Here is a 26,303-nt window from a genome sequence, read left to right as displayed (position 1 = left end):
AAATTCCCATGAAAGCAGAGAAGCCAATGCACAAAATGCACTTTGTTTTAACCATGAAGCAGGAAAAGCAGCAAATATTTGACTAGTTATCCAAACTGCTTGTCCCTGAAATGCAGAAAAGGAGAGATTTTCAAACTGTTGTATATAAAGAGCTTAGACTTTAAAAGTCAGATTTTAACAGCATGTCAGAAGTCTTTCCCCTCAGCTGCTCAAAATGCCACTTCATTTGGAGAGCTGAGCATTTGATTTTCTACCTATCTGCTGATTCAGCTCCCTATTTGAAATGTTGCTAAAAGTTCAGGTCCTGCAATAATGATTGTGATAAAAAGTATATAACTAATATCTCAAGAAGGTACATGAACTTGAAAGTCACTGTAGTGTGGGAAAGAAAATACTACTTTGACATGCTTCAGGTCAGTGGAAAATGGATAAAAAGCCTATGACCCTATTTCACAAAGCAGATGTAATTATAAATATGGAGAAAGTTTTTTTTTGGGGGGGGAACATATTAACATTTCAGAGAAGCAAAATCACAACCATTTTCTCTTTCTAAATTATTTCTAAATATAGTTGTATTTTAAGGAGGTTGATGCAGCTAAGCCAAAAAAGCAGTGCTTACACCCTGAGAGTGCAGGTAGTCCACAGTCCTGGTGATGGTGCACAGCACAGCGCTGGCCTCCCGCTCTGAGAAACACTTCTGCCGAAGAATGCGGTCCAGCAGCTCTCCTCCCCGCATCAGCTCCATCACCAGGTACACGAATTTCCCATCATCATAGACCTGGAACAGCCATACCATAAATACATGCTTTGGACCCATTAACTTGGTAAAGGTTGGTCCTTTAATCACAGTGTTGGCTTGCTTGTGTGAGATGTTGCAAGAAGAAAGTGTCAGCAAATGTGTGGGAAATGTGCTTATTATGCCTAACAACAAAAAAGAAAACTTTATAAAATGACTTAAGTCATCACTGTTTTCTTGTGTCTGTAGCAGCTTGCTGATTTGTCCACACAGAAATGTAGCTTTCCTGGTCTGCTATCATGGCAGCAGAGCAGGCTCAGCTGTTAAAAACAGCACCACTCCACACAGCTTCAAATGTCTGCTGGCTCTCACCCAATCATTCTTCTCAGTAGTGTTCTCTCTTTCCACTTCCACAGGGTAACATTTGCCATTTCAAATATCAATATTTCCCTTTGACTCACGATCAGCTAAAGAACTGTATTATACTGTTGGCCAACGCTTGCATCAAATGATATTATATAGTTTATATTTGCAATTCTGGTGAAAATTGTTGATATCAGGTACAAGACACATTCAATGTCAATGGCAATTGGTAAAAGACATTTTGTCATTTAAATTGGAGGACAACCATTTTCATGTCATCATCCTTTATCTGGACTGCAAATAATAGGCAGTGTTATAGTCATCAATGCTAAATGTTTCTGGAAAGGAATATAAAACCTTATTTTGCATAGATTTTGGGATACTCTTTAACACTAAGGAATTAGGTAAGACTTTCCTGAGAGCATGTGATTAGCAGATTTTTATAAAATTCACTAAGGTCTAAACCATAATATACTGGCCACTGACACAAGCAGGATTTTGTTCTGTAAACTCTGAATATGACACGGTGTGGACTATCTTAGGTGAGACTTCAGACAGCAAAATTAAAACATCTCTGACTAAAGACCATTACTCCACTTAAGCAAAGTGAAGGCTATTTTTCATATGACATGATGAAGAAAAATACCTTAATGACTTCTCAGGCTGCTTGAGTAGAAGGTAAATAGTCCCTGGCATTAAAACACTATCGCAGTGACTCTGTGAGCTCTCCTCTCCCCAACAAAGCAGACCTCACAGGCTGCATGGGAATGGCTGCTGCTTGTGAAAGATCATCTCCCTGTCCAGCAGCACCACTGTGTGTGTTCAGCAGTGTCCCAAAACACCCAGATAGGGAGATCTCCTTTTAAATAGTGCTGCCAACCCAAACCCATTTTGTTGTTCTCCAGCACTGTGCCCCTTTGGTTTATTTATGGTTTGTAAGACAGTAACTGGAGAATGCGTAACCTGAGCAGTCTTTCCAAATGCTATCCAGTAATTTGTTAAGTCATGTTTTTCTCCTTGATTTCAATGGGTCTGGTTTTAGCTCTGACCTTCAACTGAAGAATTTTCCAGACATGGACTAATAAGTAAGCCTGACTATAAGATGAAAATCATTTAATGCTGAAGTGCTCAAAGACTACTCACATCTTTAAGAGTAATGATGTTTGGATGCTGTCCATATCGCAAAAGTATCTCAATTTCTTCAGAAGGGTCTCTCTTGCTCTTATCAATTATCTGGAATAAATGAAGCACAGTGCAGTCAAATACTGGTTTGCAGCACTAAGCATAAACCAACCAATTCGTACAGTTTAAACAATTTAATATTCAAAATTCCTCTATTAATCATTATCCTAGGAGAGGACATGCAAATGAGAGCCATGCTGACTGTCTGCCAAAGCAGACGGAGCAATAATTAGTTTAGATTCTGGAGGCGTAGGCCCTCTTTTTGATGCCTACAGTTCTGTTTACCCATAAATAATGGCAGTTACAGGAAGTGTCATTTAGAAATCAAACAACCTTGAGAGTTTTAAAATAACAGTAGTTTTAAAATGATCTCTTTGACATAAAAAATTGATGTAATCATAATATTGGCACATGCTTGTATATATGCTGATAAATTAATAAAAACTAATTGTCATATGTATTTGTTAGAAATAAAAATGTATAGACATTTCTGTCAGGGGAGATTTGAATTGAAGCTATGGGCAATCACTTGGCTCTTTGGGCCAAGCTGATGTAGTGAACAACAGAGTGACCACAGATTGCATTTGGCCATGTAACCGAACTCCCCACCCATTCCTAAACTGGAAAGAAATCTGCTTTATAGATCACTTTCATGTAGTCAGCATCTTTTGCCTTATCAGAAAGTATAGTAAGACATGCAAACTTTTTAGTTTTGTAGCAGCCAGTCTTAGAAAAACATGACACCTGGTGCTTAGAGAGCATCACTGCATGGAAGGCCAGCTATGAGGAGAGCACTGACTTCTCCTCAGTGATTCTGTTACCTGTACTTGGGATGTCAGTCAAAGAGCTTTAGTCATTTGTCCAGTTGAGTGCATTGATTAATGTTTCTCACTTTGCAGATTTAAATGATCAATATGAAACAAAAAATAATCCTAAGGGAAGTCTCTGCAATTTTGGAATCTCAAAAGCAACTGCCCAGGAAATGGCAAAAGACTCATTCTACTGAAAACTCATTAGGAGTACACTATTTCAGCTCTATTTCTTACTGCTAGAAAACAACAGCAGTACTTTTGAGTAACACATTTACTGAAGTGGAATGGGTGGCATTTTCAGAAAATCATAATTCCATTATCGCCTTGGATATCAAGGCTTCCAAACTTAAATGGGGTTAGTTCTCTCCAAGAACTAGGCACAGAGCACAGATTTAAAATGATGGTGTTATCGGGGAAAAAACAGCTTTTTAAAAACCTCTCTGGATAATGAAGATAAATGCCTGCCTGCTTTTTTATAAAATGCATGCATTTTTCATGGTTTAATTATGGTGATACAAATTCAAGTACATGAGTAGAATCTTATGCATTAGCTATAATAATGCATTACTGCATATATATCAGAGGTTTCATAGTCATCATGACTGGCATGTATGTGCAGTGATAATGATGGTCAGTAGTTGTCCATGGCTCAGGTATGGATTTGATGCCATATCAGTGATTTGGTGCTGGATTAAAAGAAGTGTGACAAATCAAAGTGCAAAAGGCAGCTGATGCAGGTAAATTGTTGTTGTCCACATTTGAATAAATAAAGGAAAACCTCAAGAACAGGTGAATGAAAAAAAATAATTCTGCTGCTGTTCTCCCAGTTTAGTTGAGGATTATCAAGAATCCAATGAAGTCCTGACCAACTGACTCCTCAGGAATACAACCACAGTGACTGAATGTGTCCCACTCAAACAGTAACTCTAATATACAAAAAGATCCTCAGGGCCACTTCCTTGGCTAAACTAATATACCTCTTATCAAGTTACTGGAGTAACTCACATGTGCCCCTGTTAGCATCTGCCTGCCTTGCACAAACCTTGCCACCCATGTGAAGTACCACTATCACTATGCTACTGTAGCAAGCTATACATTCCAGATTCCTTTTCTGTTGCAGCTCCCCGTGAAAGGAAATATCCAGAGCTGTGGAAAATTTTAAGCAACTATTAATAATGCAGGACTATAAATGCATATATATGGCCTAAAAAAATCCAACCCAAAAATAGTCTCAGCTATTGACAAAACCGAAACCAACATAACCCAAAGCACTCTGCTACCGATGTAGTAGTAACAGCAGTAGATGACTTTTAATGCTTCTAACTCACAATATGCAATGTAAATACAAACTGCAAGACAGTCCCCCTAAATATGCATGCCTTTTGTTTTAATGTGTGTGCAAACTGCAATACAGTGATTAGGTGGACAGACAAGCTACCCAAAACCACGCCACAAATCACTGTCAGAGCTATGAATGGACCTGCCAAATTCCTCTCGGTCCCTGGGTAGTTTGACTGGACAGACCAGAACAATTTTTTTCTTCCACAGCAAGAGTCTGTCACCCTGACAGTGCCTCTCTTCAGCGTGCCTGTGACTTAGCCTTCGCCCATGACTGATTAAGCAGCAGAGGAGGTGTCTGCTGCAGCTGCAGCAGAAATCTCTCTGCAGTTCAGACTGGCTGCAGTATGCACAGTTTCTTTATTTGTATGTTGCAATGGCCACAGCAGTTCATTAAATATGCCCCAGAGCTCTGCTGTGATACCCAGTCTTCCTGATCTTCCTTTTCACAAAGTCATAGAATCATTGAGGTTGGAAAAGATCTCTTGAGATCATTAAGTCAAATAATTAACCCAGCATTGCCAAATCCACCACTAAACCATGTCCCCAAGTGCCATATCTAGATGTCTCTTAAATGCCTCCAGGGATGGTGACTTCACCATTTCCCTGGGCAGCCCGTGCAGTGCTTTACAATCCTTTCAGAGAGTTTTTTGCTGTGTTGTTAAATGCACCCAGAATTTCCTGTGGTAAAAAACAGTATTTGCCACCCCAGTCCCTGTTTCCTCTGAGACACTGTGTTTTGCATGAATACAGACTCTTCTCTGTTCCTCTCTGTGACAGTACATGAACCTCTAGCAGCTCTTCCTGTGCAAGGAATATGTCTTTCCTTTAGGAAACTCATTCTGATTTCATTCAACTAAAATGCTGAATTCAACTAAAATGTTGAATGTTCACTCTCTAGAACTCACAGAATTAAGGGAAGATCTCAGCTACTAGTCCTGAGAATTTGAGTAATAGGTAATGATGCTACTTTTCTATTTCTCTCTTTAGATGTGCGGTGAAGAACACCAAGTCAAAAAGCCACCATAATGCATAAGTAACTTTACTGAAAATACAGTGTGAGCTCCACTGTACCTGGGCAGAGAAGAGCTGTGACACACGAGGGTCTCCTATTGCCCTTCAGAAGAGAAAGAAGCTGAGCATAAGGTAAACAGACTTTTCTCTGTGCATTGGACACCCAGGGATTGTTCAGAAACTCATCTGTGTCAAACAGTGTATGAAACAATTCCAGAGTAAAATGGGCTCAGCACAGTCAATAGTGTCCTTTGTTCTGATAGGGCACTTGTTTGTTCTTTGACTATCACATCCTTTGTGTGACTAACTGACAGAAAAAGGTGCCTTTTCTTTCCTCAATGGGATTTAGGGTAATAACCTCATGATATTTTAAAGTCAGTCAAGCTCCTTTAAAGGACAATACTGAACACTTTCTCTATTAACAAAGAAAGGATCAGGACGGAATATTTTCAAAATCCCAATTAACACATCTGTCCAGTTTTTACAAGTCCTTCTACAAGTCTTCTGCATGGAAAAAAATCATCCAATTCTCTTTTACTAATGGGTTTTCAATGGCTTTAGCCTTGCCAGAGCAGACTGATGAGTATAAAAGAGAGTATCAGTAAAATTCCGTGTGGGTAAAGCCTTGCTGAAATTGGCGCAGCAACTAAATAGACAGTGTATATATATATATTTGCTTGTTGCCTTTTTGTGAAGGTATTTGCATGCTTCCAGCTGTGTAGATAAATCTCTTCTTCTGGACCTAGTTATGCCACTAGCAAATGTTGGAGCCTTCAGCTGTTTGATACCACCCACCAGCTGGGGCTTACAGCCTTTACAGCCCTGCCAAAGAAACAGTACGTGTGAGCACTCCCTAATCTGCTTTCCCTGAACCAGCCCTGCTAATACAAATTGCCTTTTCAAACACTGAAATTAACCTGAACGACTGTGCACAAGAAGAAGGGAGAATGGCTGTGTTTCTCACATGGAGTTCTCCATCACTACAGTTGTGAGATTGGAAAAAGGCAAGAGGTGGGAGGAGACAGTGTAACTGCCTTTACTGTCTGGAAAGTGAACAGCCTAAAAGAAAAAGTGAGAGAAAAGCAAGAGAGCGAGAAAGAGGACAGAAAAGAAACATGAAATGATGGGAAGAGCAGTGATATGAAACTGAGGAAAAGGATAGGGCTCTGGCCAGGTTAAGCTGGAGCTAGCCAGAAACCAGCTCTGGAAACTGCTCTGTTGGGTCTTTCTGTGGCGGGGAGAAAGGACTTTGTGCATCTTTAATGACCAAACAAGACTATATTAAAACATTTGCTTGGCTCTGACTTGATTCTTCTCTTTAAGTGAGACAAGACTCAAAAGCTGTCTGATCATGTCAACTGAAATGAGTGATTGTAGCCACCTTCCTTCCTGGGGAAGCTGAATGCACCCAAGACTGTCACAGTGTTTTAACCCTTAACACCATGGTGTGTGCCACGACCACGGACTGCAGCAAAAATTCTCCATTTTATTTTATAGATTCATTCCACAACGAAACCCACAAACACGGGGAAGCATTGAAGGCACACCCTGCAGCACGGGAATAGATAAAAAGTAGGTTGAGAAGCTTTGAATTAGGAGTTTTGTTGGGTCATGCTGCAGAGGCATAAGCCATAGCTCTTTTTCCCCCCAGTCCCAAATGGGATAAGCCTCTGCTCTGTCTTCAGCTGCCCCAAGTGACCTTTCCTGGCAGCTGAAACTGAGATACCAGAGTGTGAACTGAGGCAGCTGAGCTACTGGTACAAGTCCCAGTCTGCTTCTCCAGCAACATAAAGTCCAGCAGAAGGTAGGGCAGACACCTGGGCACTGTCACAACTTGTACAGCCACAGCTGAGGCTGCCAGTGTGTTTAGGCAGTGAGATGATGTAAAGCTCCTTTTGACCAATACTAGGGAAGTTCTAATGGCTTTGTGAAAAAAGCATGGAGGAGGAAGAGAGTTCTATACACTTTTAAAAGCTGCTTTATTTTCTGTTATATAATGTTTTTTTCTATAGTCTGTTTGGAGAGTAAGCATGGGTTAATCTCCTTTAAGAAAAGACTCATTACATAGTGTGATGTGATAGTCCCTGTAAAAATCCTTTACTTTTCTGAGAAGTGAGGGATGAGCAAAGGGAGAATTAATTTTGTGTCCCTTTGCACATTATATCTACACTGTGATGTATTTGAAAATTGAGGGCACCACTAGTGGAAGTGACTATAGGTGGGATTTGCTTCTCTTCTGAAAAAAGGAGGTGTGACAGCACACAGAGATTTCAACCTGACAGTTTCATCTACAATACTAATTCCAAAGAAAGTATCACAGAGAGAGTTTCCTGCAATTCTGTGCTGCTGGAAAATGTACAGGTTTCCATTTCAGTAATATTTCCTTCTAAAAATAAGCTCTATTCATGCCAAGCATCTGTTTTAATTTCGTTCCTTTTTTGATGTCAAATAACTCAAGCTGGATGAAAATCACTGCAGAAAGGCTAATATTATTTAAAAGAACATGGTATAATTTTACATTTAAGATGTCTCCAAGGAGAACTTTTCCAAGCCTCATAGTTTCTGAGGGACTATTTGCTGTGCTATTAGTTTTGATTAGCTCCAGAAATTCATTCCCTCCATCCATGTTTAAATCTTTCAGGAAAATAGAGAAACGACTATTAGAAGAAACAGGCCTAATTAGCAATACTTTTCTGAAATAAGGACTGCCCATCCAATCAAGCTGTGCAGGTGAGACATTAAACACTTCTGCACACAGAGCATGCCCACTTGCTGACACTGTTTGCTGACTTAGCACTCCTAAGCTGTCAGCTGGAACTGTTAATTAACTGTTCTTGTTAATTAGCACTTATAGGGTAGCAGACATTTTCCAAGCAGAGCAGAAACAGTAACAAATTTATTTCAATAGCACCCGTGAAACAGAAAAGCTCATTCTAGGGAGAAGTCTTCAGTTTTGGAGGCAGAATAGCTTGGTGGAAAGGCTCTGCACTGTTTCAGTCTGCTCTGCTCAGCACATTGTCCTTGGATCAGACTGATGAGTTTTCAGTCCATCAAATAACTGCAGTGCTGCTCCCACCTTCTTCTACAAAAAGCTTCAGGGATGGAAACCAGTGTATCATATTCAGAATTTACAAAAGGGGAAAATTATTACGTCAGTACGGAAGACAAATACAAGAAGCATAGTTTGAATGTCCCCAAAAGAGAAACAGAGGCACAAAGGACCAAATTCTGTCCAAAATACTTTCGGTATTTGGCAAGCAAACTAGCAAAGAGAAACATCATATTATTAAGCTGTAGAAAAGTCGCTGCCTGATCCTAGGTCTCAGAAAAGATCTAGTTAGCAGCGAGAAATACCATAATCTCACATTCTTCAGAGGTTCAGCCATGCCAAGGAAAGAGACACTGTGAGCTTTGTGATGAAGCGGGAGGGAGGCTGCAGGAATCCTTAAACCAGAGATGTACAACCACTACACATTTAATATTTGCTTCAAAGCTGAGATTAAGAGGTGACCTGCACATGTTTCTGTATTTCTACCTGCCCTCTCTGATTATTTTGTTAAGACTTAAGCAATGCTTTGACCCCATTCAGCCCAAAAATCCTGACCCCATCAGGATCATTGAGTCCAACTCCTATCCGAACTCAAATCAAAACAATAGAAAAGTGAGACTCGTTGAAGTTTTTGCAGGTATTTCAGAAACCCCAAATCTTAAAAAATGAGGATGCCATATGAAATAGGCTATGTTGCCTCCTGTTATGGTGAATGTACAGAACTGCTCTGGTCCAGTGTGGAAGTTAGGTCCTTTGATAAAAGTTTTTGAAGTGGGAAAACCAAAATAGCCTTCAAAAAGACTGTCACAGATCAGACATAAGATCCTCATAGACAATAATAATCTATCACCCTTTGATGCTTCATCCATTGTCCTGTAAATCATTTTCTCTTTCCATCACATCTAGAGGACACCCTCCATGCTGTTCGTAACCTCTTAGTATGGTAACTAGCCCTTATTAGGGCTATTAATGCTGGTTTCTTTGCAGAGCGCTCTGGAAAACAACCCTCCCTATGCCAATTCAAAGAAGGACAAAGATTTGTGCTTAAATCTGCTCTGAAGCCTGTATCTCCTACATGGCACTCTATAGGCTACAGCATCCGGTGCCCCACTGCCAAGAAGCTTGTGTGTGCTTCAGACACTCAAAACCATCTTTTCCTTAGGTGTCTGGGCCACATTATTTCCTGATGCCCAGCTTTATAAACCAAATTCCATGGGAGAACCTGGTAAGTGTTCTCTGCAGTTTATCAAGGTAAGAAGGGATCTTGTACCTCTGACCCTGCATTTTGTAAGGCTACATTTCCACTAATATGAGAAACCCAACTTCTTGGCATGTGAGGGGGAAGATGTCTAGGTCATCTCCTTGAAGAGTCTGCTTTACCAACTGCTCTCACAATCAGACTTTTTTTTCCCCTGAAAATCCCTTTTTTAGCTTCAAGACATTCTGTCTTCTTTTGCTGTCTTTAGCAGCCAAATGGTTGTCATCCATCATTTATATCACCTTAGAGATATTTATAGATTTTGATTGCATTCCTCTGGGCTCTTGTCTGTCTTACATCACACGTATTTGTAGCTCTCTTGGTAGAGCTTGCCTTGCAATTCTTGCATATTTTCTGTTACAGATTTTCTCTAATTTGCTTATATTCTATCTTAAATCATGGATACCAAAAGAGCGCATGATCTCACAGAGTTCAGTATTCCTACTCAGGTACTACAAGAAAAACTCATTTATATGCAAACATGTTAGTAAGATAGAAATCTATAGGTCTGCATAAGAATTTTATTAATAAAACTGTAACTACACTAGCAACATATTTATGAAATGCTTGTCTGATGGTGGTATTCAAATATTTGTATTTCCATCCTATGAATTATTTGAAAACACTGAGCAGTTGCATTACATATTCAGGGAAGGGAAGCAAATAGTAATGAAAAATTTTGGGAAGATTGCAGTCAGAGACACTTTCTCAATAAAATATTAGAAAGTATCTTTCAGAATCGTTAGTATGATCTTGCAGAGGCAAAAAATTTGCTCTTCACAGATAATTTGATAAGCCATCTTGGGGAAGAGCAAGGACAGTTAGGGGCTTCCAGAAGCATGGCTGACATTCTTATTTCCCTTCACTTGGCTAACAGGTTCGATAATGAGGTCCTTTTATATAACATTATATTCTTCCTGATGCGATTTTTTCCCCAAGTGCAAGATGTGACAGAGGCCTACCCTTACCCATACAAACCTGATTGTGACAGCCACCCAGCAAAGTCAAGGGGGGCTTGCATTACTAGGGAGTGAAGGAGAACTGAGACAGCACCTCAGCATCTGATCCATGCCCATTCAGCCCATCCTCTCTCTTTCAGAGTCTTGATAGTGCTCTGCTCCACCAGCAGGAACTTCTGCGAAATTTCAAAGCTAAATTTAAAGGGGATGCATTACCAGTGGTTCTGACCTGGAGATTGCTGCACATACCCTGGGGCCTGACCCCTGTACCATGTTCTGGTGCAGGCAGAGGGAGGAAAAGGCTGGACAAGCAGTAGATGACAAGCAGCTGGTTTGACAAGCTGGCAGACTCAGGGCCAAGAAATCTGAGGTCAGTCAGCAAACTTTCCATTGACCTGCCTATTTATATACTGATATATTTATCCATTTTCCAGCAGACACTAGGTACCTCCCAAACAGACAAGAATTGATACAGAGCCTTCCCTGAAATTTTCACTGTCTCTTTCACTTTAGCGACTTTCTATGGTTAAGGAGAGACAATTTTAAGCAAATCTCTCTAAATCTACAGACACCTTAACTTTCAAGGAGATTTAATGATGTTTGGACTGGTTTTTTTATTTCACTAAATAAGATTCCTATTTTCTTTACTGCATTCAGCACCAAACTCCTGACCTAACCATAGTACAGGTTAAGGAGAAAATGTAGAGCCACTAAATACTACTGTGGAACCTCCTGCCTTCAGATTACTGTGCAATTTTATCTACTTACACTAACCACCTCAAAACAACCAAATCAAGACCGGGAACATCAATGGAAGAGGAAAATGAAGTTTAAGGAAATTATGAATAAACTCTGGAATTTAGACGGATTTTAGTGACTATGTCACTCACTGTTACTACAAATAAATAGACGTATACAACCAGTTCGATTACACAGGCCTGCTAACACTAGCTCTCATGATCTCTGTTTATTGACAGCATGTTGACATCACCTCTCTGCTGGTATTGAATTTTTGTAGCTAATTAAAATGTGCCTTCTCTCCAGTCTGCACATACCAAAACATGCTAGACAGATGTGCTTTCAGTGCTTTGCAATTACCAGAATGATACATGAGCTGTACAATTTACTCAGACTCTAGCATAAACTAACTTGTATCCCAGTGGCAGACATAGATGCAAACTTTGGCTTTGCTCAGAACTGTGGAACATCTGGAGCCAAACAGCTGGTTAGTACATTACAGAGATAGGAAAAAGTCATGAGATTCACATGTGTTTCAAGATCCAAATTCCACTGTAATATTGGCATCTGCAAAATTGGACTTGTCAACTGGGTCGGTCTCTACTATATGTTTCTTCTTCAAAGGAGGGAAAAATATTTATCCTGTGTTTTTACCTAGTTGTTTGCCCTGTCTCTAACAGCATGAAGGGACTAAAAACCAACAAGACTTAACCAGTTGGATATTCTTTTGACCTGGAGAAGAAGGCGGTTGATGTCAAGCTGTTGAATCTGGCACCTAAGCCACCCGCCTCTGCAATGTCTGGGGCAGGACTGGGGGTAGAACTGGCCCAGCAGCAGAAATTTCTACTTGGCTATTATCCACCAGTAATCTCTCCTGGGGGTCAGGAGTCAATCTAAATAGATAAACTTTCAGAAACAGGGAGATGAAATCAAGTCCTTTTCTAACTTACTTAATCTGGTGTCAGTAAGAAGCAGATCCAAAAATCCATCTTGAAAGCTTCATTAGCGCTCCAAGCTTGAAAGCTGTGCAATAGTTTTAAGTAAAGAAAAACATTTGGAATATGCTAATTGCATCACATCTCTGGCAGGTTTTGCAAAATCTGATTCACCGAGAGCTCTGAACTCCAAACAAGAGCTCTTAATCTGTTTAGGCTTCCATTGCAAACTTTCTTCCACCCACAGAAACCCCTCCCGTCTCCTCTAGCATCATTCTTTTACTTAATTAACTTATTTTCTATAGATACTGATGTGCCTTAATACTTCGATCTGATTTTCCTTTGCTCCTGACCTCACCATTACATATACACCCATGTGAAGTATGTGACTATGACAATGCCAGTTCTCTTTGCTATTGAAAATCATTAGGCCTGCTGTAGTCAAGATGATCAATATCATAGCAGAAGAATCTGTAACACAATAGAGGTCCATCAGAGAAACACTTGTTTTCCCGTCTATGTTCTTTCTACCAGAGTCTTATGAAGCATCCAACTAAGAACATTCTGTGATTCAGAAAAATTAACAAATACTTACTTGAGTTTCAGAACTTTTTACTTTTTTTCACCAGAGAATGAGACGGAAGGAAAGTTAAGAGTAAAATTTTAAAAGCTCCTCAGAGTACGTACGTGCAGTAGAATATGACACATGGACTTGCTAAACCAACATCTACCTGCACTGACCTAGATAGGTGCCTATTAGTTTCAGAGTAGACTCAGCTGGCACGAAATCTGACTGTCTACAGGGTTTTTTCTCTAGCATGGTAGTGAAATGCTCTCAGAAGTGGAGATATGTCTGAATTCTGAAATACTGCACTTAGGAGCCCGAGGGCATGTCTAAAATAGCTTTAGAGTTTATTATTAGCATTTCATTTTTACAGATGACACAGAAGAAGAGGGAATAGGTTGCAAGAAAATTCTCTTCTTCAGCAGGCTCCAGGACTGGATTTACAAAGGCAGTACAGCTGCCTACAGGTGCTGAGAGGTGTCTGGGGAAAATTCCAAAAGCTCCTCAGTGAGCAATGTGCCTAGTCTCAATGAGCTCTGAAAAGAGTGAAATTCCAGATCTGTTCAGATGCTTTTACAACACCAGCAAAGAACTTCTTTGCACTGCTATACATCTAATTATTTCTACAAGATGCCCCCCAATTAGTAGCAGATGGCCATCAAAAGGAAAAGGGATGATTTTCCATTTTAATAAATATATTCTCCTTCTGGGCTAGGAAAGGTTTTGCTTTTCTGACTGTAGCTCTGACTCAAGTTACTCTGGCCAGGTAATTTCCTGTCTCAGTAAGACACCACACAATAATAGTAAATAAGGTGAGTGGCAGTCTGCACTGAAGGATTATTTACTTCCACAGTGACATGATGTGTGTCTTCCCGCAGTGATGCCACCACATAATTTCCCTAACTCCTTCCCTACCACCAGCCTCCCCTGGGGGAGACAGGATGCTACTCTCTGACGTGTTGGCAGTTCATCTGAAAGAGGGAGCTTTTAATGAGGTGGTGCAAGGCAAGTGGGGCTGCTGCCTATCACATAAACTATCACTGCAGATACTTTTTCCTGTGAACGTTAGGTACTTGAGAACACTGGGAAAATTATACTTACTAACACAAATGAAAAGAGCCTAATTACAGTGATTTTTATAGAGAGTGTTAAAGGATGCATGTCAAAAGGGACCGATATATAATTATGATAATATCTGTTGCGACTCCTGTGCTATCTAATTACTTGAAATGGGTGGCATTGTGCAATTTTTTTGAAAGTGAGCTACTCTGACAACAAAATGATATAATCTCATTATGAAATTACAATAAAATTGAAAGAAAAGTAAAATTAATATATTGGTAGGAGTAATAGTCAAAGAGGCAGCACTAAATGTGCTGGAAAGAGAATAAACAGAAACCCACCAACTGTCTCCAACCCCAAATCTGTGCTACACATTTGACTCACACTGTGTCAGAAACTGAGATGCTGCACATGTTGCCTACACTGGCAGTCAAAATCAAGACGTATTTACATGACAAGAAAAGAGTTGTAAGAAGTGGAGGAAGAAGTAAAAAGAGAAAATATTAAAAAAATGGGAAAGAGCATAAACCTAGTGCTGAACCACAGTGCTGAACTCTTCTGGAGTTTTGAGTGTCTCCATGCCTTGGCTTTTTTTCTGGATCCTCTGAGGTACCCCAAACACCCAGCTGCTGAGCATGCTGGACCCTGTCAGATTTGGGCATGCAGACTTCTTCGAGGGATGAAGTTTTTCTATTTTGGTTTCCCAGTGGCTGTATTACACTGATGAATCTGTCCACAATACTTGATACAAATGAATTATTAAAGTTATTACTTTAATTTAGCATACATTTTGTTCATCATGGATGTATTTAAATTATACAGAACTCATACCTACTATAACATAATGCCATCTGTTGACAAATTACCTGGGCACTGAAAAAACCAGATTTTTTCATTCATTAGAAATAAAAATAGTAGCATATTCATTTGCAAGCCCACAGATCTGCTGGTAAGTCTATGTTCCTGATTATGGTGTAGCGCAGAGAAATCAACCATTGTTTGAAGTGACATCAACAGATTGTAGGTTAATAGTGTTTTCCAGATTTTTGTGGCCACCATGAGGAAACATGAAAATTTTCATGGATTTTCACAGATACTGCATTGTCATCAGTCTAGCAGTGGAAAGTAAGACTAAATAAAATATTTAATCTTATTCTATTGGCTGTCTGGAGGTAATTTATCTCATGAACTGCAGTTTGGATCACTTCCTTAAGGTCTCATCATCTCACTGACTAGCAAAGACACAATCTCATTTATTAGCAAAATTTACATCTCTTTTCTAAAATTTTAAAATAACCAAAGTAGAGTGGCAGTTGGCTAGATCCCTTCATTTAGTGCAAGTTTGGTAAATACACTTCTCTATGAACTGCAATCTGTTCCCATGAGATGCTGCAGAGTGAAAGGATCTGACCTAACTTCCCCTGTCTTCTCAAATTCCTTGTTATAATCTAATCTTGTCCCTTCTTGGTACAAGAACAAAAACATGAAATACTGTTCTAACATACGAGTGTTTTCATTGCTACACTTTTCCTTAAAGGAAAGTGCACTTTTGGAACTCTTCCTCTGAGCTGCAATCTCACAACCACTTGCCACATACCCTGGTCTGTACTGCCCGCTGAAATGGCTGCATGCTGCTCATTCAGCAGCCCTGAATAGAGATTATGACAGTGCTCTGAGCATGGCCTTGCAAAGTAGTTCTACTGAAGTTCTTCCCTGTAGGAAAAGGTTCCCTCATCTTAGCTGCTTCCTGGCCTCAGTGGCTGAGGTGACTCTGTTTTATGCACTGCTGCTTGACCAAGTCTGAAGTTCACTGACTTGTCTTTAATGCCCACCTAAATCAATATTTTAAATTTCGGCTGAAGATCGACTTGCTCATTTTGATAGCATTTGTTTTGAATGTAAGAAGAAAAAAAAGAAATCTGAATTTTTGTATGTGGTCATGGTTTTCACTGAAAAATCTGTCTAATTACAACAAAAAAGTGAGATCTATACAACTTGAGAAAGAAGAATAAATCATGATTCAACTTTGCAATAATTTTATATGTGATTTTTTAAAATTATGATGATTCAGTGTAGGATATGTAAATCTTATTCAGTTTGCAAGGAGCACGGCTGAAGTGATTAAAAGGTTTTTTCCACTGAGGAATTCTATGTGGTGAGACTGAAGTGTGAAAAAAAATAAAACTTATCATGAAACCTGCCATCTTACAAAACAGAAAAAGTCCCAAGCAACACCCAGCAACAAGAAATAAGCCAACAAAAAATCCAGTGACTCCACTGCTGCCCAGGCTGGCAGAGCAGTCTCAGCTGCATTTCTGGCATTTACCAGAGGCTTTCTTACCTTCACTGCAAACTCTGTTTCTGTAGCTTTATGAACACATCTCTTGCACACTGAATAGGAGCCAATTCCTATGTCCTCCTTGATCTCGTATCCATCAGTAAAATGAATGTTGTTCCCATGTAACTGCTATAGGGAAAGACAAAAGAAACAAGGTAATCAGGACATGGGTATGTAAAAGCAAAGGCTAGCCTCCTCTTGATGGAGGTGCTTGATCTCTCCTTCACAGAACTCTCTTGTCCTTAGCAGCTTTTCTAAGTCCAGTTAAAAAATTATGAAGCCCTTTACTTAAACAAATAAGTGTGTCTCTTCCCTTTTTACCTTTTTCCAGTCCATAAGATGGAGTTGTCCATGTAGAAATAGCAGCAAAACCACAGTGATTTCCTAAACTACTTTTGGAATGCAGAAAATCACTATCTATTAGAAATTCATAGAAAACTGTGGGGCCAAATCTCCTGAAAAACCCACATATCTTGACAATATAAACTGAGGGGCAGATAACTTATAAAATATTAATAGCTTCACAGTCTTCAAGAGAGATACCCCATATATGGGAGCACCTCCAGATCACTGGAGGTCCTGTCTAGAATATGTTTATCTGTGGTTTCTCTGTGAGAGAGAAGTTACTATTTTAAGTCCTTAATTCATATTTGGAAAATGTCTGGGCAGGTAGACTGGTTCAATGGTGAATCCCAAATCTGAGGCTTTGCTGCAAATTCCATCCCAGGACTCAAGAAATGACCAGCACCTCTAAAAATCCTCCAAGAATCCTCTGTCTAGAAGTGTAACCTTGCTAGCAAAGTCCACACAGAACCTGCTAAATCATAAGACATGCATGTGTTAGTATTACATTTTTACAAATTAAATCACAGAAATATATATAACATTTCTGGGATGTAATTGCTTGGGTAACATTTCACTTACTGTTGCATAAGAGCATCTTTAAGAGTATGACATATTCCACTGTAAATAATTAAAATAGAGATGAAAACCTATGAAAACCATAGGCAGGGTCTCCCTCCTTGAGGCATGTATACCTGTGGCTGTGGGTAAGAAAAGGGGCTTTTCCCTAGTGAGAATATTGGCTGCATCTTTAAGCAGCTCAGTTCTTTCTCGTCATTCGCTTTTCCTCTGATGTATTGAACCTTTTGTAGCAATTTATTTCTGGTTTAAAGTACAGCTGGATGTATTTTTTTAGGGTAATGGCAGAAAAGAACCAAGTGTCTGGCATGTTCCCCCATCAAGCCACCCTGGTTTAGGTGAGTACACCCAGGTTTTTGTGCACTAGCAACAGGAGTAGGGTGGCCTCTTACACCCAGGAGCTTGGGCTCTGTGTCTCTGGGAGCCTGTAGCTGTAGTCCATCAAACCCCTTTGCCAGCACAGACTGTGTCATATAATCCAAGACAAAACTGTTGAGAAAGACATGCATTCAGTGAAAAAACACTTCATTACCCACCCTCCATGCAAAACTGGAATCCTGTTTCAGGTATTGAGAAGTACTTTTCATTTTAGTTGTGACAAAGTGAAGTTCCTATTTCCTTTGCAAAGGCGGTGAGGAACATTTTATACATAAAAGCCTTTGGGAAAAAATTCTCGTTTTCCACCACCTACATGCTGCATGTAAAACACCTCCTTCCTACACTAGGTAGCTGTGAAATACCAGTGAGAACATTAGGCAGCTTAAATACACTATGCACATACGTATCTGCACATCAGATGTGAAATGTAACCAGCATCAGTACCTGCACAATTGGGTGAACAGTGATTTTGTGCACATCTTGCTGTGCAGGCTCCTGCACCAAGTTAGAGGCAACAAAGCTGAATCCTCTGAAAAGATGATGAGCATTGGCACTTGGAGGAACACCTGGGGAATCTGTAGAAGAAGGGAAGAAAAGAGCCTCATGAGCTGCACAAAAGAACAAAAATGCAATAGCATGGCACCACGACAGACAAAGCCACCCCTGCCAGTCAACAGCAGATCTGATAAACTGGCAGACACATGGGAATATCAAGGCTTTGGTGTGCCTTCTCCATTCTTTTCCTCTGGATTTGAACAATGCCGGGGGATTTTTGCAAAGATGTCTCTTCTTGGATACAGGGATTTTTTCACAGTGCATGTTCATTCTTAGGCAAAGTACTACCTGTGCACAGAGAGAGAGAAGGCACAGGGCAGAGAGGCTCGGAGAGACAGGAGAGAGACAGGGGCAGGGCACCCTGCAGGGCTCAGCAGAGGTTCTCCAGGGAGTGGAAGAAAGCTACAGGCTGCTATATCTGTCCTTTGCAGCACGACTTGACTACAGAAATTACAAAGACTGAAGTGTCATGCTGGGTCAGGAGAATACCAGGAAGACATGAAACCAATGTAAAAGCACAATACTCCAGTAGTGGTGGTTTGCAGCCTTATAGGAATCTTCTGGAGCAGCTTTAGGAGCTGGGACCTACTCCAGGAAAGGCAGTGGCTGACTTGTCCTCAGGTGAACAAAACAACTAGGATTGTTTTAACTAACTTTCATGGAGATTTTCTCCCCATTCCTTCCCCTGACATGGCAAAAGGAGGGAAGGAATCACCAAAGTTCAAAAAATCCTGAATTATTCTACCTTTGGAATGAAATAACCAGAGAGCAATTCTTCATACCTGCAGCACTGCTCAGTGAGAGAAGCAGCATGATGAAACGAGAAGAGCTGTGCTTCACTTAAAATTCTTGAAAGGTTTAAAGAGATCTTTCTCCCCTATGTATGTTTTATCCCAGGTATTTTCTTAAGCAAGAAGAATCACTTTGTAAACCATTCCTTGGTAACTGGCTGGGTATTATAAAACCTATAGTAGTAAAATTTGCCAACCTTTTTTTTTTATTGGGGGGGGGGGGGGAATTGTGTTGGTTTTTTTTTTTCTCCTTTTCTCTTCGCATTTTCTCCAATGCACCATGTGATTTACCATGACAAAGTTACAGCTAAACTTTCTTTAGAAAGCTATTTCCTTGTAGAAAAGTGTGTAAATACCCAGTTATCTAAAGAAAATTCATCCCCACTGAGCCTTATATCTGACTCACCTGCTTGAGGCCCTGAAAATACGTGAGAATGTGTACTTCTTAGTGTGCACACTCCCTGTATAAATCTACCGGTCAAATGAATAGAGGAACTGAAGTCAGAATTTGGTAAAACCAATAGATCTGCTTGGGAATAAACAAACTGAGACGGCAGCTAATTCTGTTTCTCATCACAAAGCTTCCTCAGCTTTGACAGGAGTCAGAGTCAGGAGTCAGTCTGTTCTTACTGCCCAGCAAGTAAGAGTTCAGATGGAGGAGACTGTCTTTCGGTAAAATGACGTGGGCTTTTTGCTTATCTCAGTGTTTTTGATGGGCACTCTCCTCAAAAATACATGGATGAATCACACCAGATCTCTTGCATCACTGGATACTTCCTACCATGGCATATATATAACAGTGATTTTTACAAGAGGGATTAATTAAGAGGAAAGAATGTTTCTTTTAAGAAAAGGAATGACAATAATTCACATCTGAACACTTCTGAACTTCAGAAAAGCTGTGATCCAGCTCTAAAACTGAAGTGGTAGGTCAGCTCTATTTAAAAATAACTGTTTCTTCATAACTCCCTGCCAATCGCTTGAGCAAATACTGCAGAAGAACTATTGATGATTTAGTGTTCACTATTACATATTCATCGCCAACAACTGATTTACCCATTAAAACATTTTTGTTAAGTGCAAAATTATGTTTAAATCATGTTAACTGACTGACAGCTCAGAAAACTAAATCATTTTTCTAGGCCCTATAAATCAGAATCATTTCATATGTCTGAATTAGATCCACTTACAAGCACCAATCTTGTATAATGGTTATCTTTCCTCCTGTGAAAAAGTCGTAATGCTTTGTTCCACTAGAGCATCTAAGTTTAAGGGTTTTCAAAGACTTCATAACTCTTAAGTAATTTCCTTCATCATGTTTCACTGGGGCTGGGAAACATCATATTTGCAAAGCAGGATATTTAGATACTTCAGGTGAAATTTTACATACTTTTTTCTCAGCAGAAAAGTCAGTCTAAAATATTCCTGCTGTCCCATCAATTGCAACAGTACAAACAATTGTGGACTGAAATCTAAATTGGGTCACAAGAATGATCTTGGTCTGATCCATGTTCAAATCACCATTTCTAACCTAGATTGCTTCAGCCTCCAGCTCTCTGTAAGGAGCTGAGTCACCACAAATGACATGTGGGTCCACGGTGGTGAATTCAGGAAGCAAGTGGCCAGAAAAATCAACTCCAACTTGGACAAATCTCTGAGAAAAAGTGATGTGAAACTATACCCACATAAATGATCTGTCAGTGCCAGAAACCACATCTCTGGCACACTTAGATCTGAGGTTAAGAATCCACAGAAGGCTGTTTCAACCTCCAGGGTAAAGGAAGTTTCTGAGGTACAGCAAATCACTGGACTGACAAGATTTACTGGATCCAAAACTTTGACATAAACCTGCCTCCAGGCAGGAGAACTCATTCATAAATACAGTGTAAAATGACTATATGTTGTTGTATCCCCTGCTTGGTAGTGTCTTTCTGGCAGCTTCATTAAAACACAACTGCATGATCATGAAGCAGGAATTATTACACTGCTTTCTATCTGAGGATGTTCACAGTAACATGGTTATTTTGTTTGGGGTCTATGTCATGATAGAAAATCCACAAAATAAAAGAGGTTATTGTTCTGTTCCATCAGCAGTGTGAGCCAGTATTGAACACATCTGTGATGCTCTCCCTCATCCTGGTTGACCCACCAGTAAACAGTCAGGGGCTGCAAAATATTCTTCCATTCTGCCAGGGCTTTTCCATCACTCTGGAAGCGCAAATGGATTCACACTTCCAATTACACCTATTTTGAAAAGGCATGGTTTGATTCTCAGGACACTACCCATGGTAGCCCAAAGCAGAATTGAGGCAGGCCATCTCCCCAGCCCAGCCACCACCCCAAAACAAATCTTCCAAGTCAGTGTCTTGTACAAAATAACAAATTTAGTTAGGCAACAGTAGTAACATGCAGAGTGTAAAATACAGCCCCAGGCATTACGAAAACGAATGAAATGTGAGCTTCCAAAGCAATACAAACTCTTGATGCTTCTTTGCACATCAGTGGAACTTCCCATGGCAGCACCAGACTACACATCTCTCAAGACCAGACTCACTTGCAGTCTCCAGTATTTCACAGAAATTAGTTCCTCTGAAATCTAAATTAAAGCTAAAATCAGATGGGTGAGATGTCTAGTTACCAAAGATCATGCTTCTATGCAGTGGAATAGGAATATCAGAACATGACCAAAATATACTGGACACAGGTGGGGATGTTCCATTTGAAAAAAAAGAATTAGTATTTTTATAGCTTGCAAAAGTCAGCACAACCTTGCAGAAAAAAAAAAAAATAGGAACTGACTGACAAAAGATTTGAAGTAGATACCATTATTTCAAACCTCGTGAAAGGAAATTTGAGCCAGGCTTTGAATAGAAGTTTGGGCTAGTTTTAAGAAAAAATGGTGTAGGTCATAAGCCTGAACAAAAACTGCTGGAAATCTCAGCTCTGATTCACGTGTTACAATGTAGGCATTTTCATAATGCAAGCTCAGATCTTTCCCTCTCACTACAACAGTTCTGGGGCAATTTGAGGGTTGAAGCTTATACTTGGTTATTACAACAATACTACATGATATTTATAGAGCTTACCATCTTCAAAGTGTTTTACAAACAACAACTAATTCAATTCTTACACTTTAGAAAGCATAAATAGGTACTTACTACTTACAGGAATATCACAGGCAGAAATGTAACGTAACTTATCCATGTCTAGCAGGAGGCAACAAAATAAATGGGATTACCACTCTGACATTATTGATATTCTTGCTTTCCACTTAAAAGAGTGGAAAGATTGAGTTTTGTGCAACAGTCACCTTCATCTGTATATAGAGTAAAAAGTGTGGTATTTCTATTAGGAAATAGAAGTTACAGGAACAACATTCTCTCTGCAAGCATTTTCTAAATATTGTGGGCGAAATTTCCTGTTGGCATAACTCTGCTGACCTGAGAACTTGATGATTCTTCATTGCTTTTAACCGCACTTTAACTTCCAACAGTCCATAGTCTGTGGGACGTCATAATTAAAACATCTATGCAATATATAATTACATACTAACTTGCAGAGATGCAAAGTTCTTTGAAGCCGAGGTAACTTAAAATAGTTAAATTCAGCTAGTGTAAGCAATGATGAGTAATAAAATAGCAAAGCAATAGTTATTTTTGCTTTTAAAAATGTGAAATCTGTCCTTCCTGAAGACAAGTTAATGTGAAGCTGATGAAATACTTATGAGCTTCTTTTGTTGGAAAAGCAAAAACAGTCTTTGCTTCCTGCTGGATATGGCAAAACCCTGTAATGCCACAGATGATCAGACTTTTAGACTGTGTTGGAATAGGGAGGGGAAGGAAGAATGAATTCACTAACTGAAAAGATGTATTTACCCATGTGCCACCTTACTAACCTGTGGGGGTTCGAGACGTGAACTCTGGATCAAAATGAAAGGTGTCTTCTGGCCGCCCCACTGCGGGCTTGAAAGGAGGCTTGATTTCTTTTCTGTAGAGTTTCTACAAGGAGAAGAACAGATCACAATCAACATCAACGTTTACACCCTCAGCATCTGCAGGTAGACTCCCCTGCTTCCTTTAGGGTGTCCTCTCTCAGCTCCATGCTGTCCTTGCTGGACTGACAGAAAAGGATGATGTATCCATGGTTCTGGCTCCTGCTTGACAGGTTGGCTTAAAATCTGTGCTCTGGATGGTCGCTGCAGATTTAGCTACACAAATGATCCTGGCAAAAATTTAGCCCATAGAATGGAACAGTATTCCAGCTGGGGCATCTGGAAATTCACTGGTCTAAGGGCAGGACTGGAGTGTGCAATGGTAAGACCAGGAAACAGGGTGACTTCAGCAGAGCAGCAATGGCAGTCAGCACAAAGAACTGCTAGGAAGCCATGAGTGTTTTAGCATTTATTATTTGTCAAGAACCAGCAATGTTTGACATGCTGCCAGACTGAGCTGAGCAACAGGCTTGGCTGCCTGGTCCTTACAACCTAAAAAAGAGACTTTCTTTTAGCATACCTGGTAAAAGGGAAGGGGGTTTACAGCTGATGATTACATGAAATTCCCATCAAAAGATGCTAGGGAGAAAGCACTGGGAATGGGTGGGGAATCACACTGAAGCTCTACATGTGGCTTGAACTGAGGAGCAAAACCAAGGTAAAACATAAGGAAGAGAGGGAAGTCTGTAACAGGTAAGTACTGGTAGGTGTGTGAGTTTCTGCTGGTGACTGAGGGGTCATGTAGGGGATCACCTAAGTAACAGGCACCATAAGTTCATCCTAATGCATCCTACCTTTATTACAAGGGACTTCGTGGCCTGTTTACTTATTCTCAGAGATCTTTAAGAAATTTCTACACCATGCTCCTTTGCAAGCATTCATACACACACAGACACACACAGGTGCAGGATGTCTGGATCTGATCCAAAGCCTACAGAGGCTAATGGAAAGAGCCCTAATGATTTCAGCCATCTTTGCACCATCTCTGCCTGAAATGGCCAAAACTGAACATCACGCTGATAGCAGCACGGGGAACAGAGCTCCAGTTTGACTCCCTGCCCCATGTTGCAGTCCCTAGACTGCATTTCCTTTCTAGCAATGCTTTTGTTCTCAGGTTTCAAAGGGCTGAATTAGTTGGCACAGACAGTTCCCCACAATTAACATGTCTGAGCATAAATGTAACATTTAATCCAAACTTTCAAGTCAAGATAAGAACTGGAGAGTTCAACTTTATGACTGCTTGCAATACATATTTTTAGGTTAGCTCTTAAAAAAACTTCCTAATGAGCTGATTTTTCAAAATATTTAATAGAGATTACTAAATGCTTGTCCAGCTCCTTGAGTGCAGGAAGAGTCTTTTTAACTGTGCATTTTGTGGTGAATTAACTTCTGTAATACAAAGCATGTGGTCAGACCTAGGATATATACACATCACCATAATTTGAATTTGATTTCGCATTGATAAATAAAGGTTCTTGAAGCAGAAAATTCTGTAGCATAGTATTAGCCTTAACATAAAGGATATATTTATGGTTGAATTATTATTCCCTGGGAAAGTGAAACGGTGAGGTTGGAAATGACTGCAATAATTAATGGCCATTTCACCATAAAAAGTTCCTGCTTGCGTAAAACTGCTCCATATCTTCGGAGAGGAAAGGAGATGAATAACTGCTGTGAGCCACAATGGAAAGCCAGTCTTCCAAATAATTAAAAGCCAATTGCAATCTTAAGCAGGAAGTGTCACTCATCAGCTGAAGAGTATCAACCTAGTAATTAACATACATCTTTTTCTGTCTGCACAGAACTTTAAAAGAGAACTCAGCACCTACTAAAGCTTTTTCAGTTCCTAGCATTTCACCTTGAGAAAGCTATTTGCTTCCAGCTTCCCTTTATTTGTCTTATTTCAGAACTGCAGTGCTTCTACTGCAGAAAGCAATATGTCATATGCACATGCTTCCTCCCCGAAACAACTGCACAGCTCATCCTGTGAGGTCCAAAAATTGGAAAATGTTTCAGAGCTGTACATCATTCAAGAATTGCACTCTCTTTTCATTATCGTAACCATATTCTCTCTGGCCTCTTAATTCCTTCCCCCATCTGTAGTTTCTTAAGTGCTGCTGGAGCTACATTTGTATTTTGAATCCCTAACCCACATCCTCCACTGCTAGGGAGGGATTTAAGATTCAGCATGAGTCACACACCACCTAAAGATGCATAATCACAAATTCACTTTCTGGGAGGGAATGGAAACGAAGAAGTTGCTTGTGTGAGTGAAAGGCACTCCTTCGAGCACAACCCCCATGACTCCCTTTTCCATTTCCTTACTCACTTGTGATAAAAATTAGACAACAGAACAGCAAAAATTAAGATGCCAGAACAGCAAAAGGTAAAGTGCCTAAAACATCTTTTTTCCCCAAGCTCTTGAATAGGGTAACTAAATGAAACCATTGAGGACCAGGAAAAGCAGAGTATTATCATCTGTGGACTTCTTCATCCCACATTGGCTCCAGTTCTCTGAGTGAACCATTACAACCAAAGCCAAATGACTAAACCACAGGGCAGCCCAGCAGAGTTAAACACAAAAGCCTGCTGCAGACAGAACGCCTCTCCCTTTAGAAACCTGCATCCTGTATGCTGCAAAACTCAGTGGGACACAAGCTGATCTAAGAAAATAGTACAAATCACAGCCATTGCTTTGTATACACATAGAGAGGGAATCTCTTGGAGGATTTGAGATCCCTCTTCTTTCAAGAATATTTCTAGTTTTAGGAAATGTATTAATATATTATCTCTTACCATGGTGCCCAAACTATTCAGGGATAACGTATCTTGACTCTGACCTCTTCTGACAGAAACCAACCAGAGTGGGAAATGACAGCAAGTTAAATTTCAAATCTTGCCTTTGACCATTTCTATCAGGCTGGCCATAACTTCTGGTAAAGTTTAAGCAGTTATGTACTTTCTAAGTCATGGTAGTCTTAGCACCATATGCAAAAGTTACTGTGAGTTCCATCATCTGTTTAAATGGGAACAGGGTCCCAGTTTTCCCAGTCCAAATTCCAGTTTTGATATTCAAATTTTTGTTTTAGGGCTTCTTATTAGGCATTCAAAAGAGACTTTGGATATAGTAGTGCTAACTGGAGCATTTAAATTTCAGGCTGGGTACTTAGGATCATTATATATTTGTTATTTTGCACAGGTATAAGAAGCTTAAGATTTTTTTTTCTTCCACATTGTTTCCACATCCATAAAGGAGAATTGCACTCCTTAGCCCTTAATGTTTTATTGAGAATATTATTTATTTCTCTTTCCCAGTAA

The 26,303-nt window shown here is 39.9% G+C and overlaps 1 protein-coding gene across 4 annotated transcripts in view; it reads right to left on the bottom strand.

Moving 5' to 3' along the window:
* Positions 1–26,303, bottom strand: part of RPS6KA2 (ribosomal protein S6 kinase A2) — a 285,019-nt gene that overhangs the window by 16,514 nt on the left and 242,202 nt on the right. For all 4 annotated transcript variants that reach the window (XM_048298315.1, XM_048298318.1, XM_048298317.1 and 1 more), the window contains 5 exons: positions 22,890–22,992; positions 18,093–18,223; positions 16,353–16,478; positions 2,243–2,332; positions 620–778 (listed from right to left, as the gene is read on the bottom strand). In XM_048298315.1, the coding sequence (XP_048154272.1) occupies positions 620–778; positions 2,243–2,332; positions 16,353–16,478; positions 18,093–18,223; positions 22,890–22,992 (609 nt within the window). The remainder of the gene's footprint in view (positions 1–619; positions 779–2,242; positions 2,333–16,352; positions 16,479–18,092; positions 18,224–22,889; positions 22,993–26,303) is intronic.

The sequence above is a fragment of the Corvus hawaiiensis genome, chromosome 3 (genome assembly GCF_020740725.1).
Source record: "Corvus hawaiiensis isolate bCorHaw1 chromosome 3, bCorHaw1.pri.cur, whole genome shotgun sequence".
NCBI lineage: Eukaryota > Metazoa > Chordata > Aves > Passeriformes > Corvidae > Corvus > Corvus hawaiiensis.
Note: the sequence above shows the minus strand (reverse complement) of the source record. Positions and strands in the feature narration are given on the sequence as shown.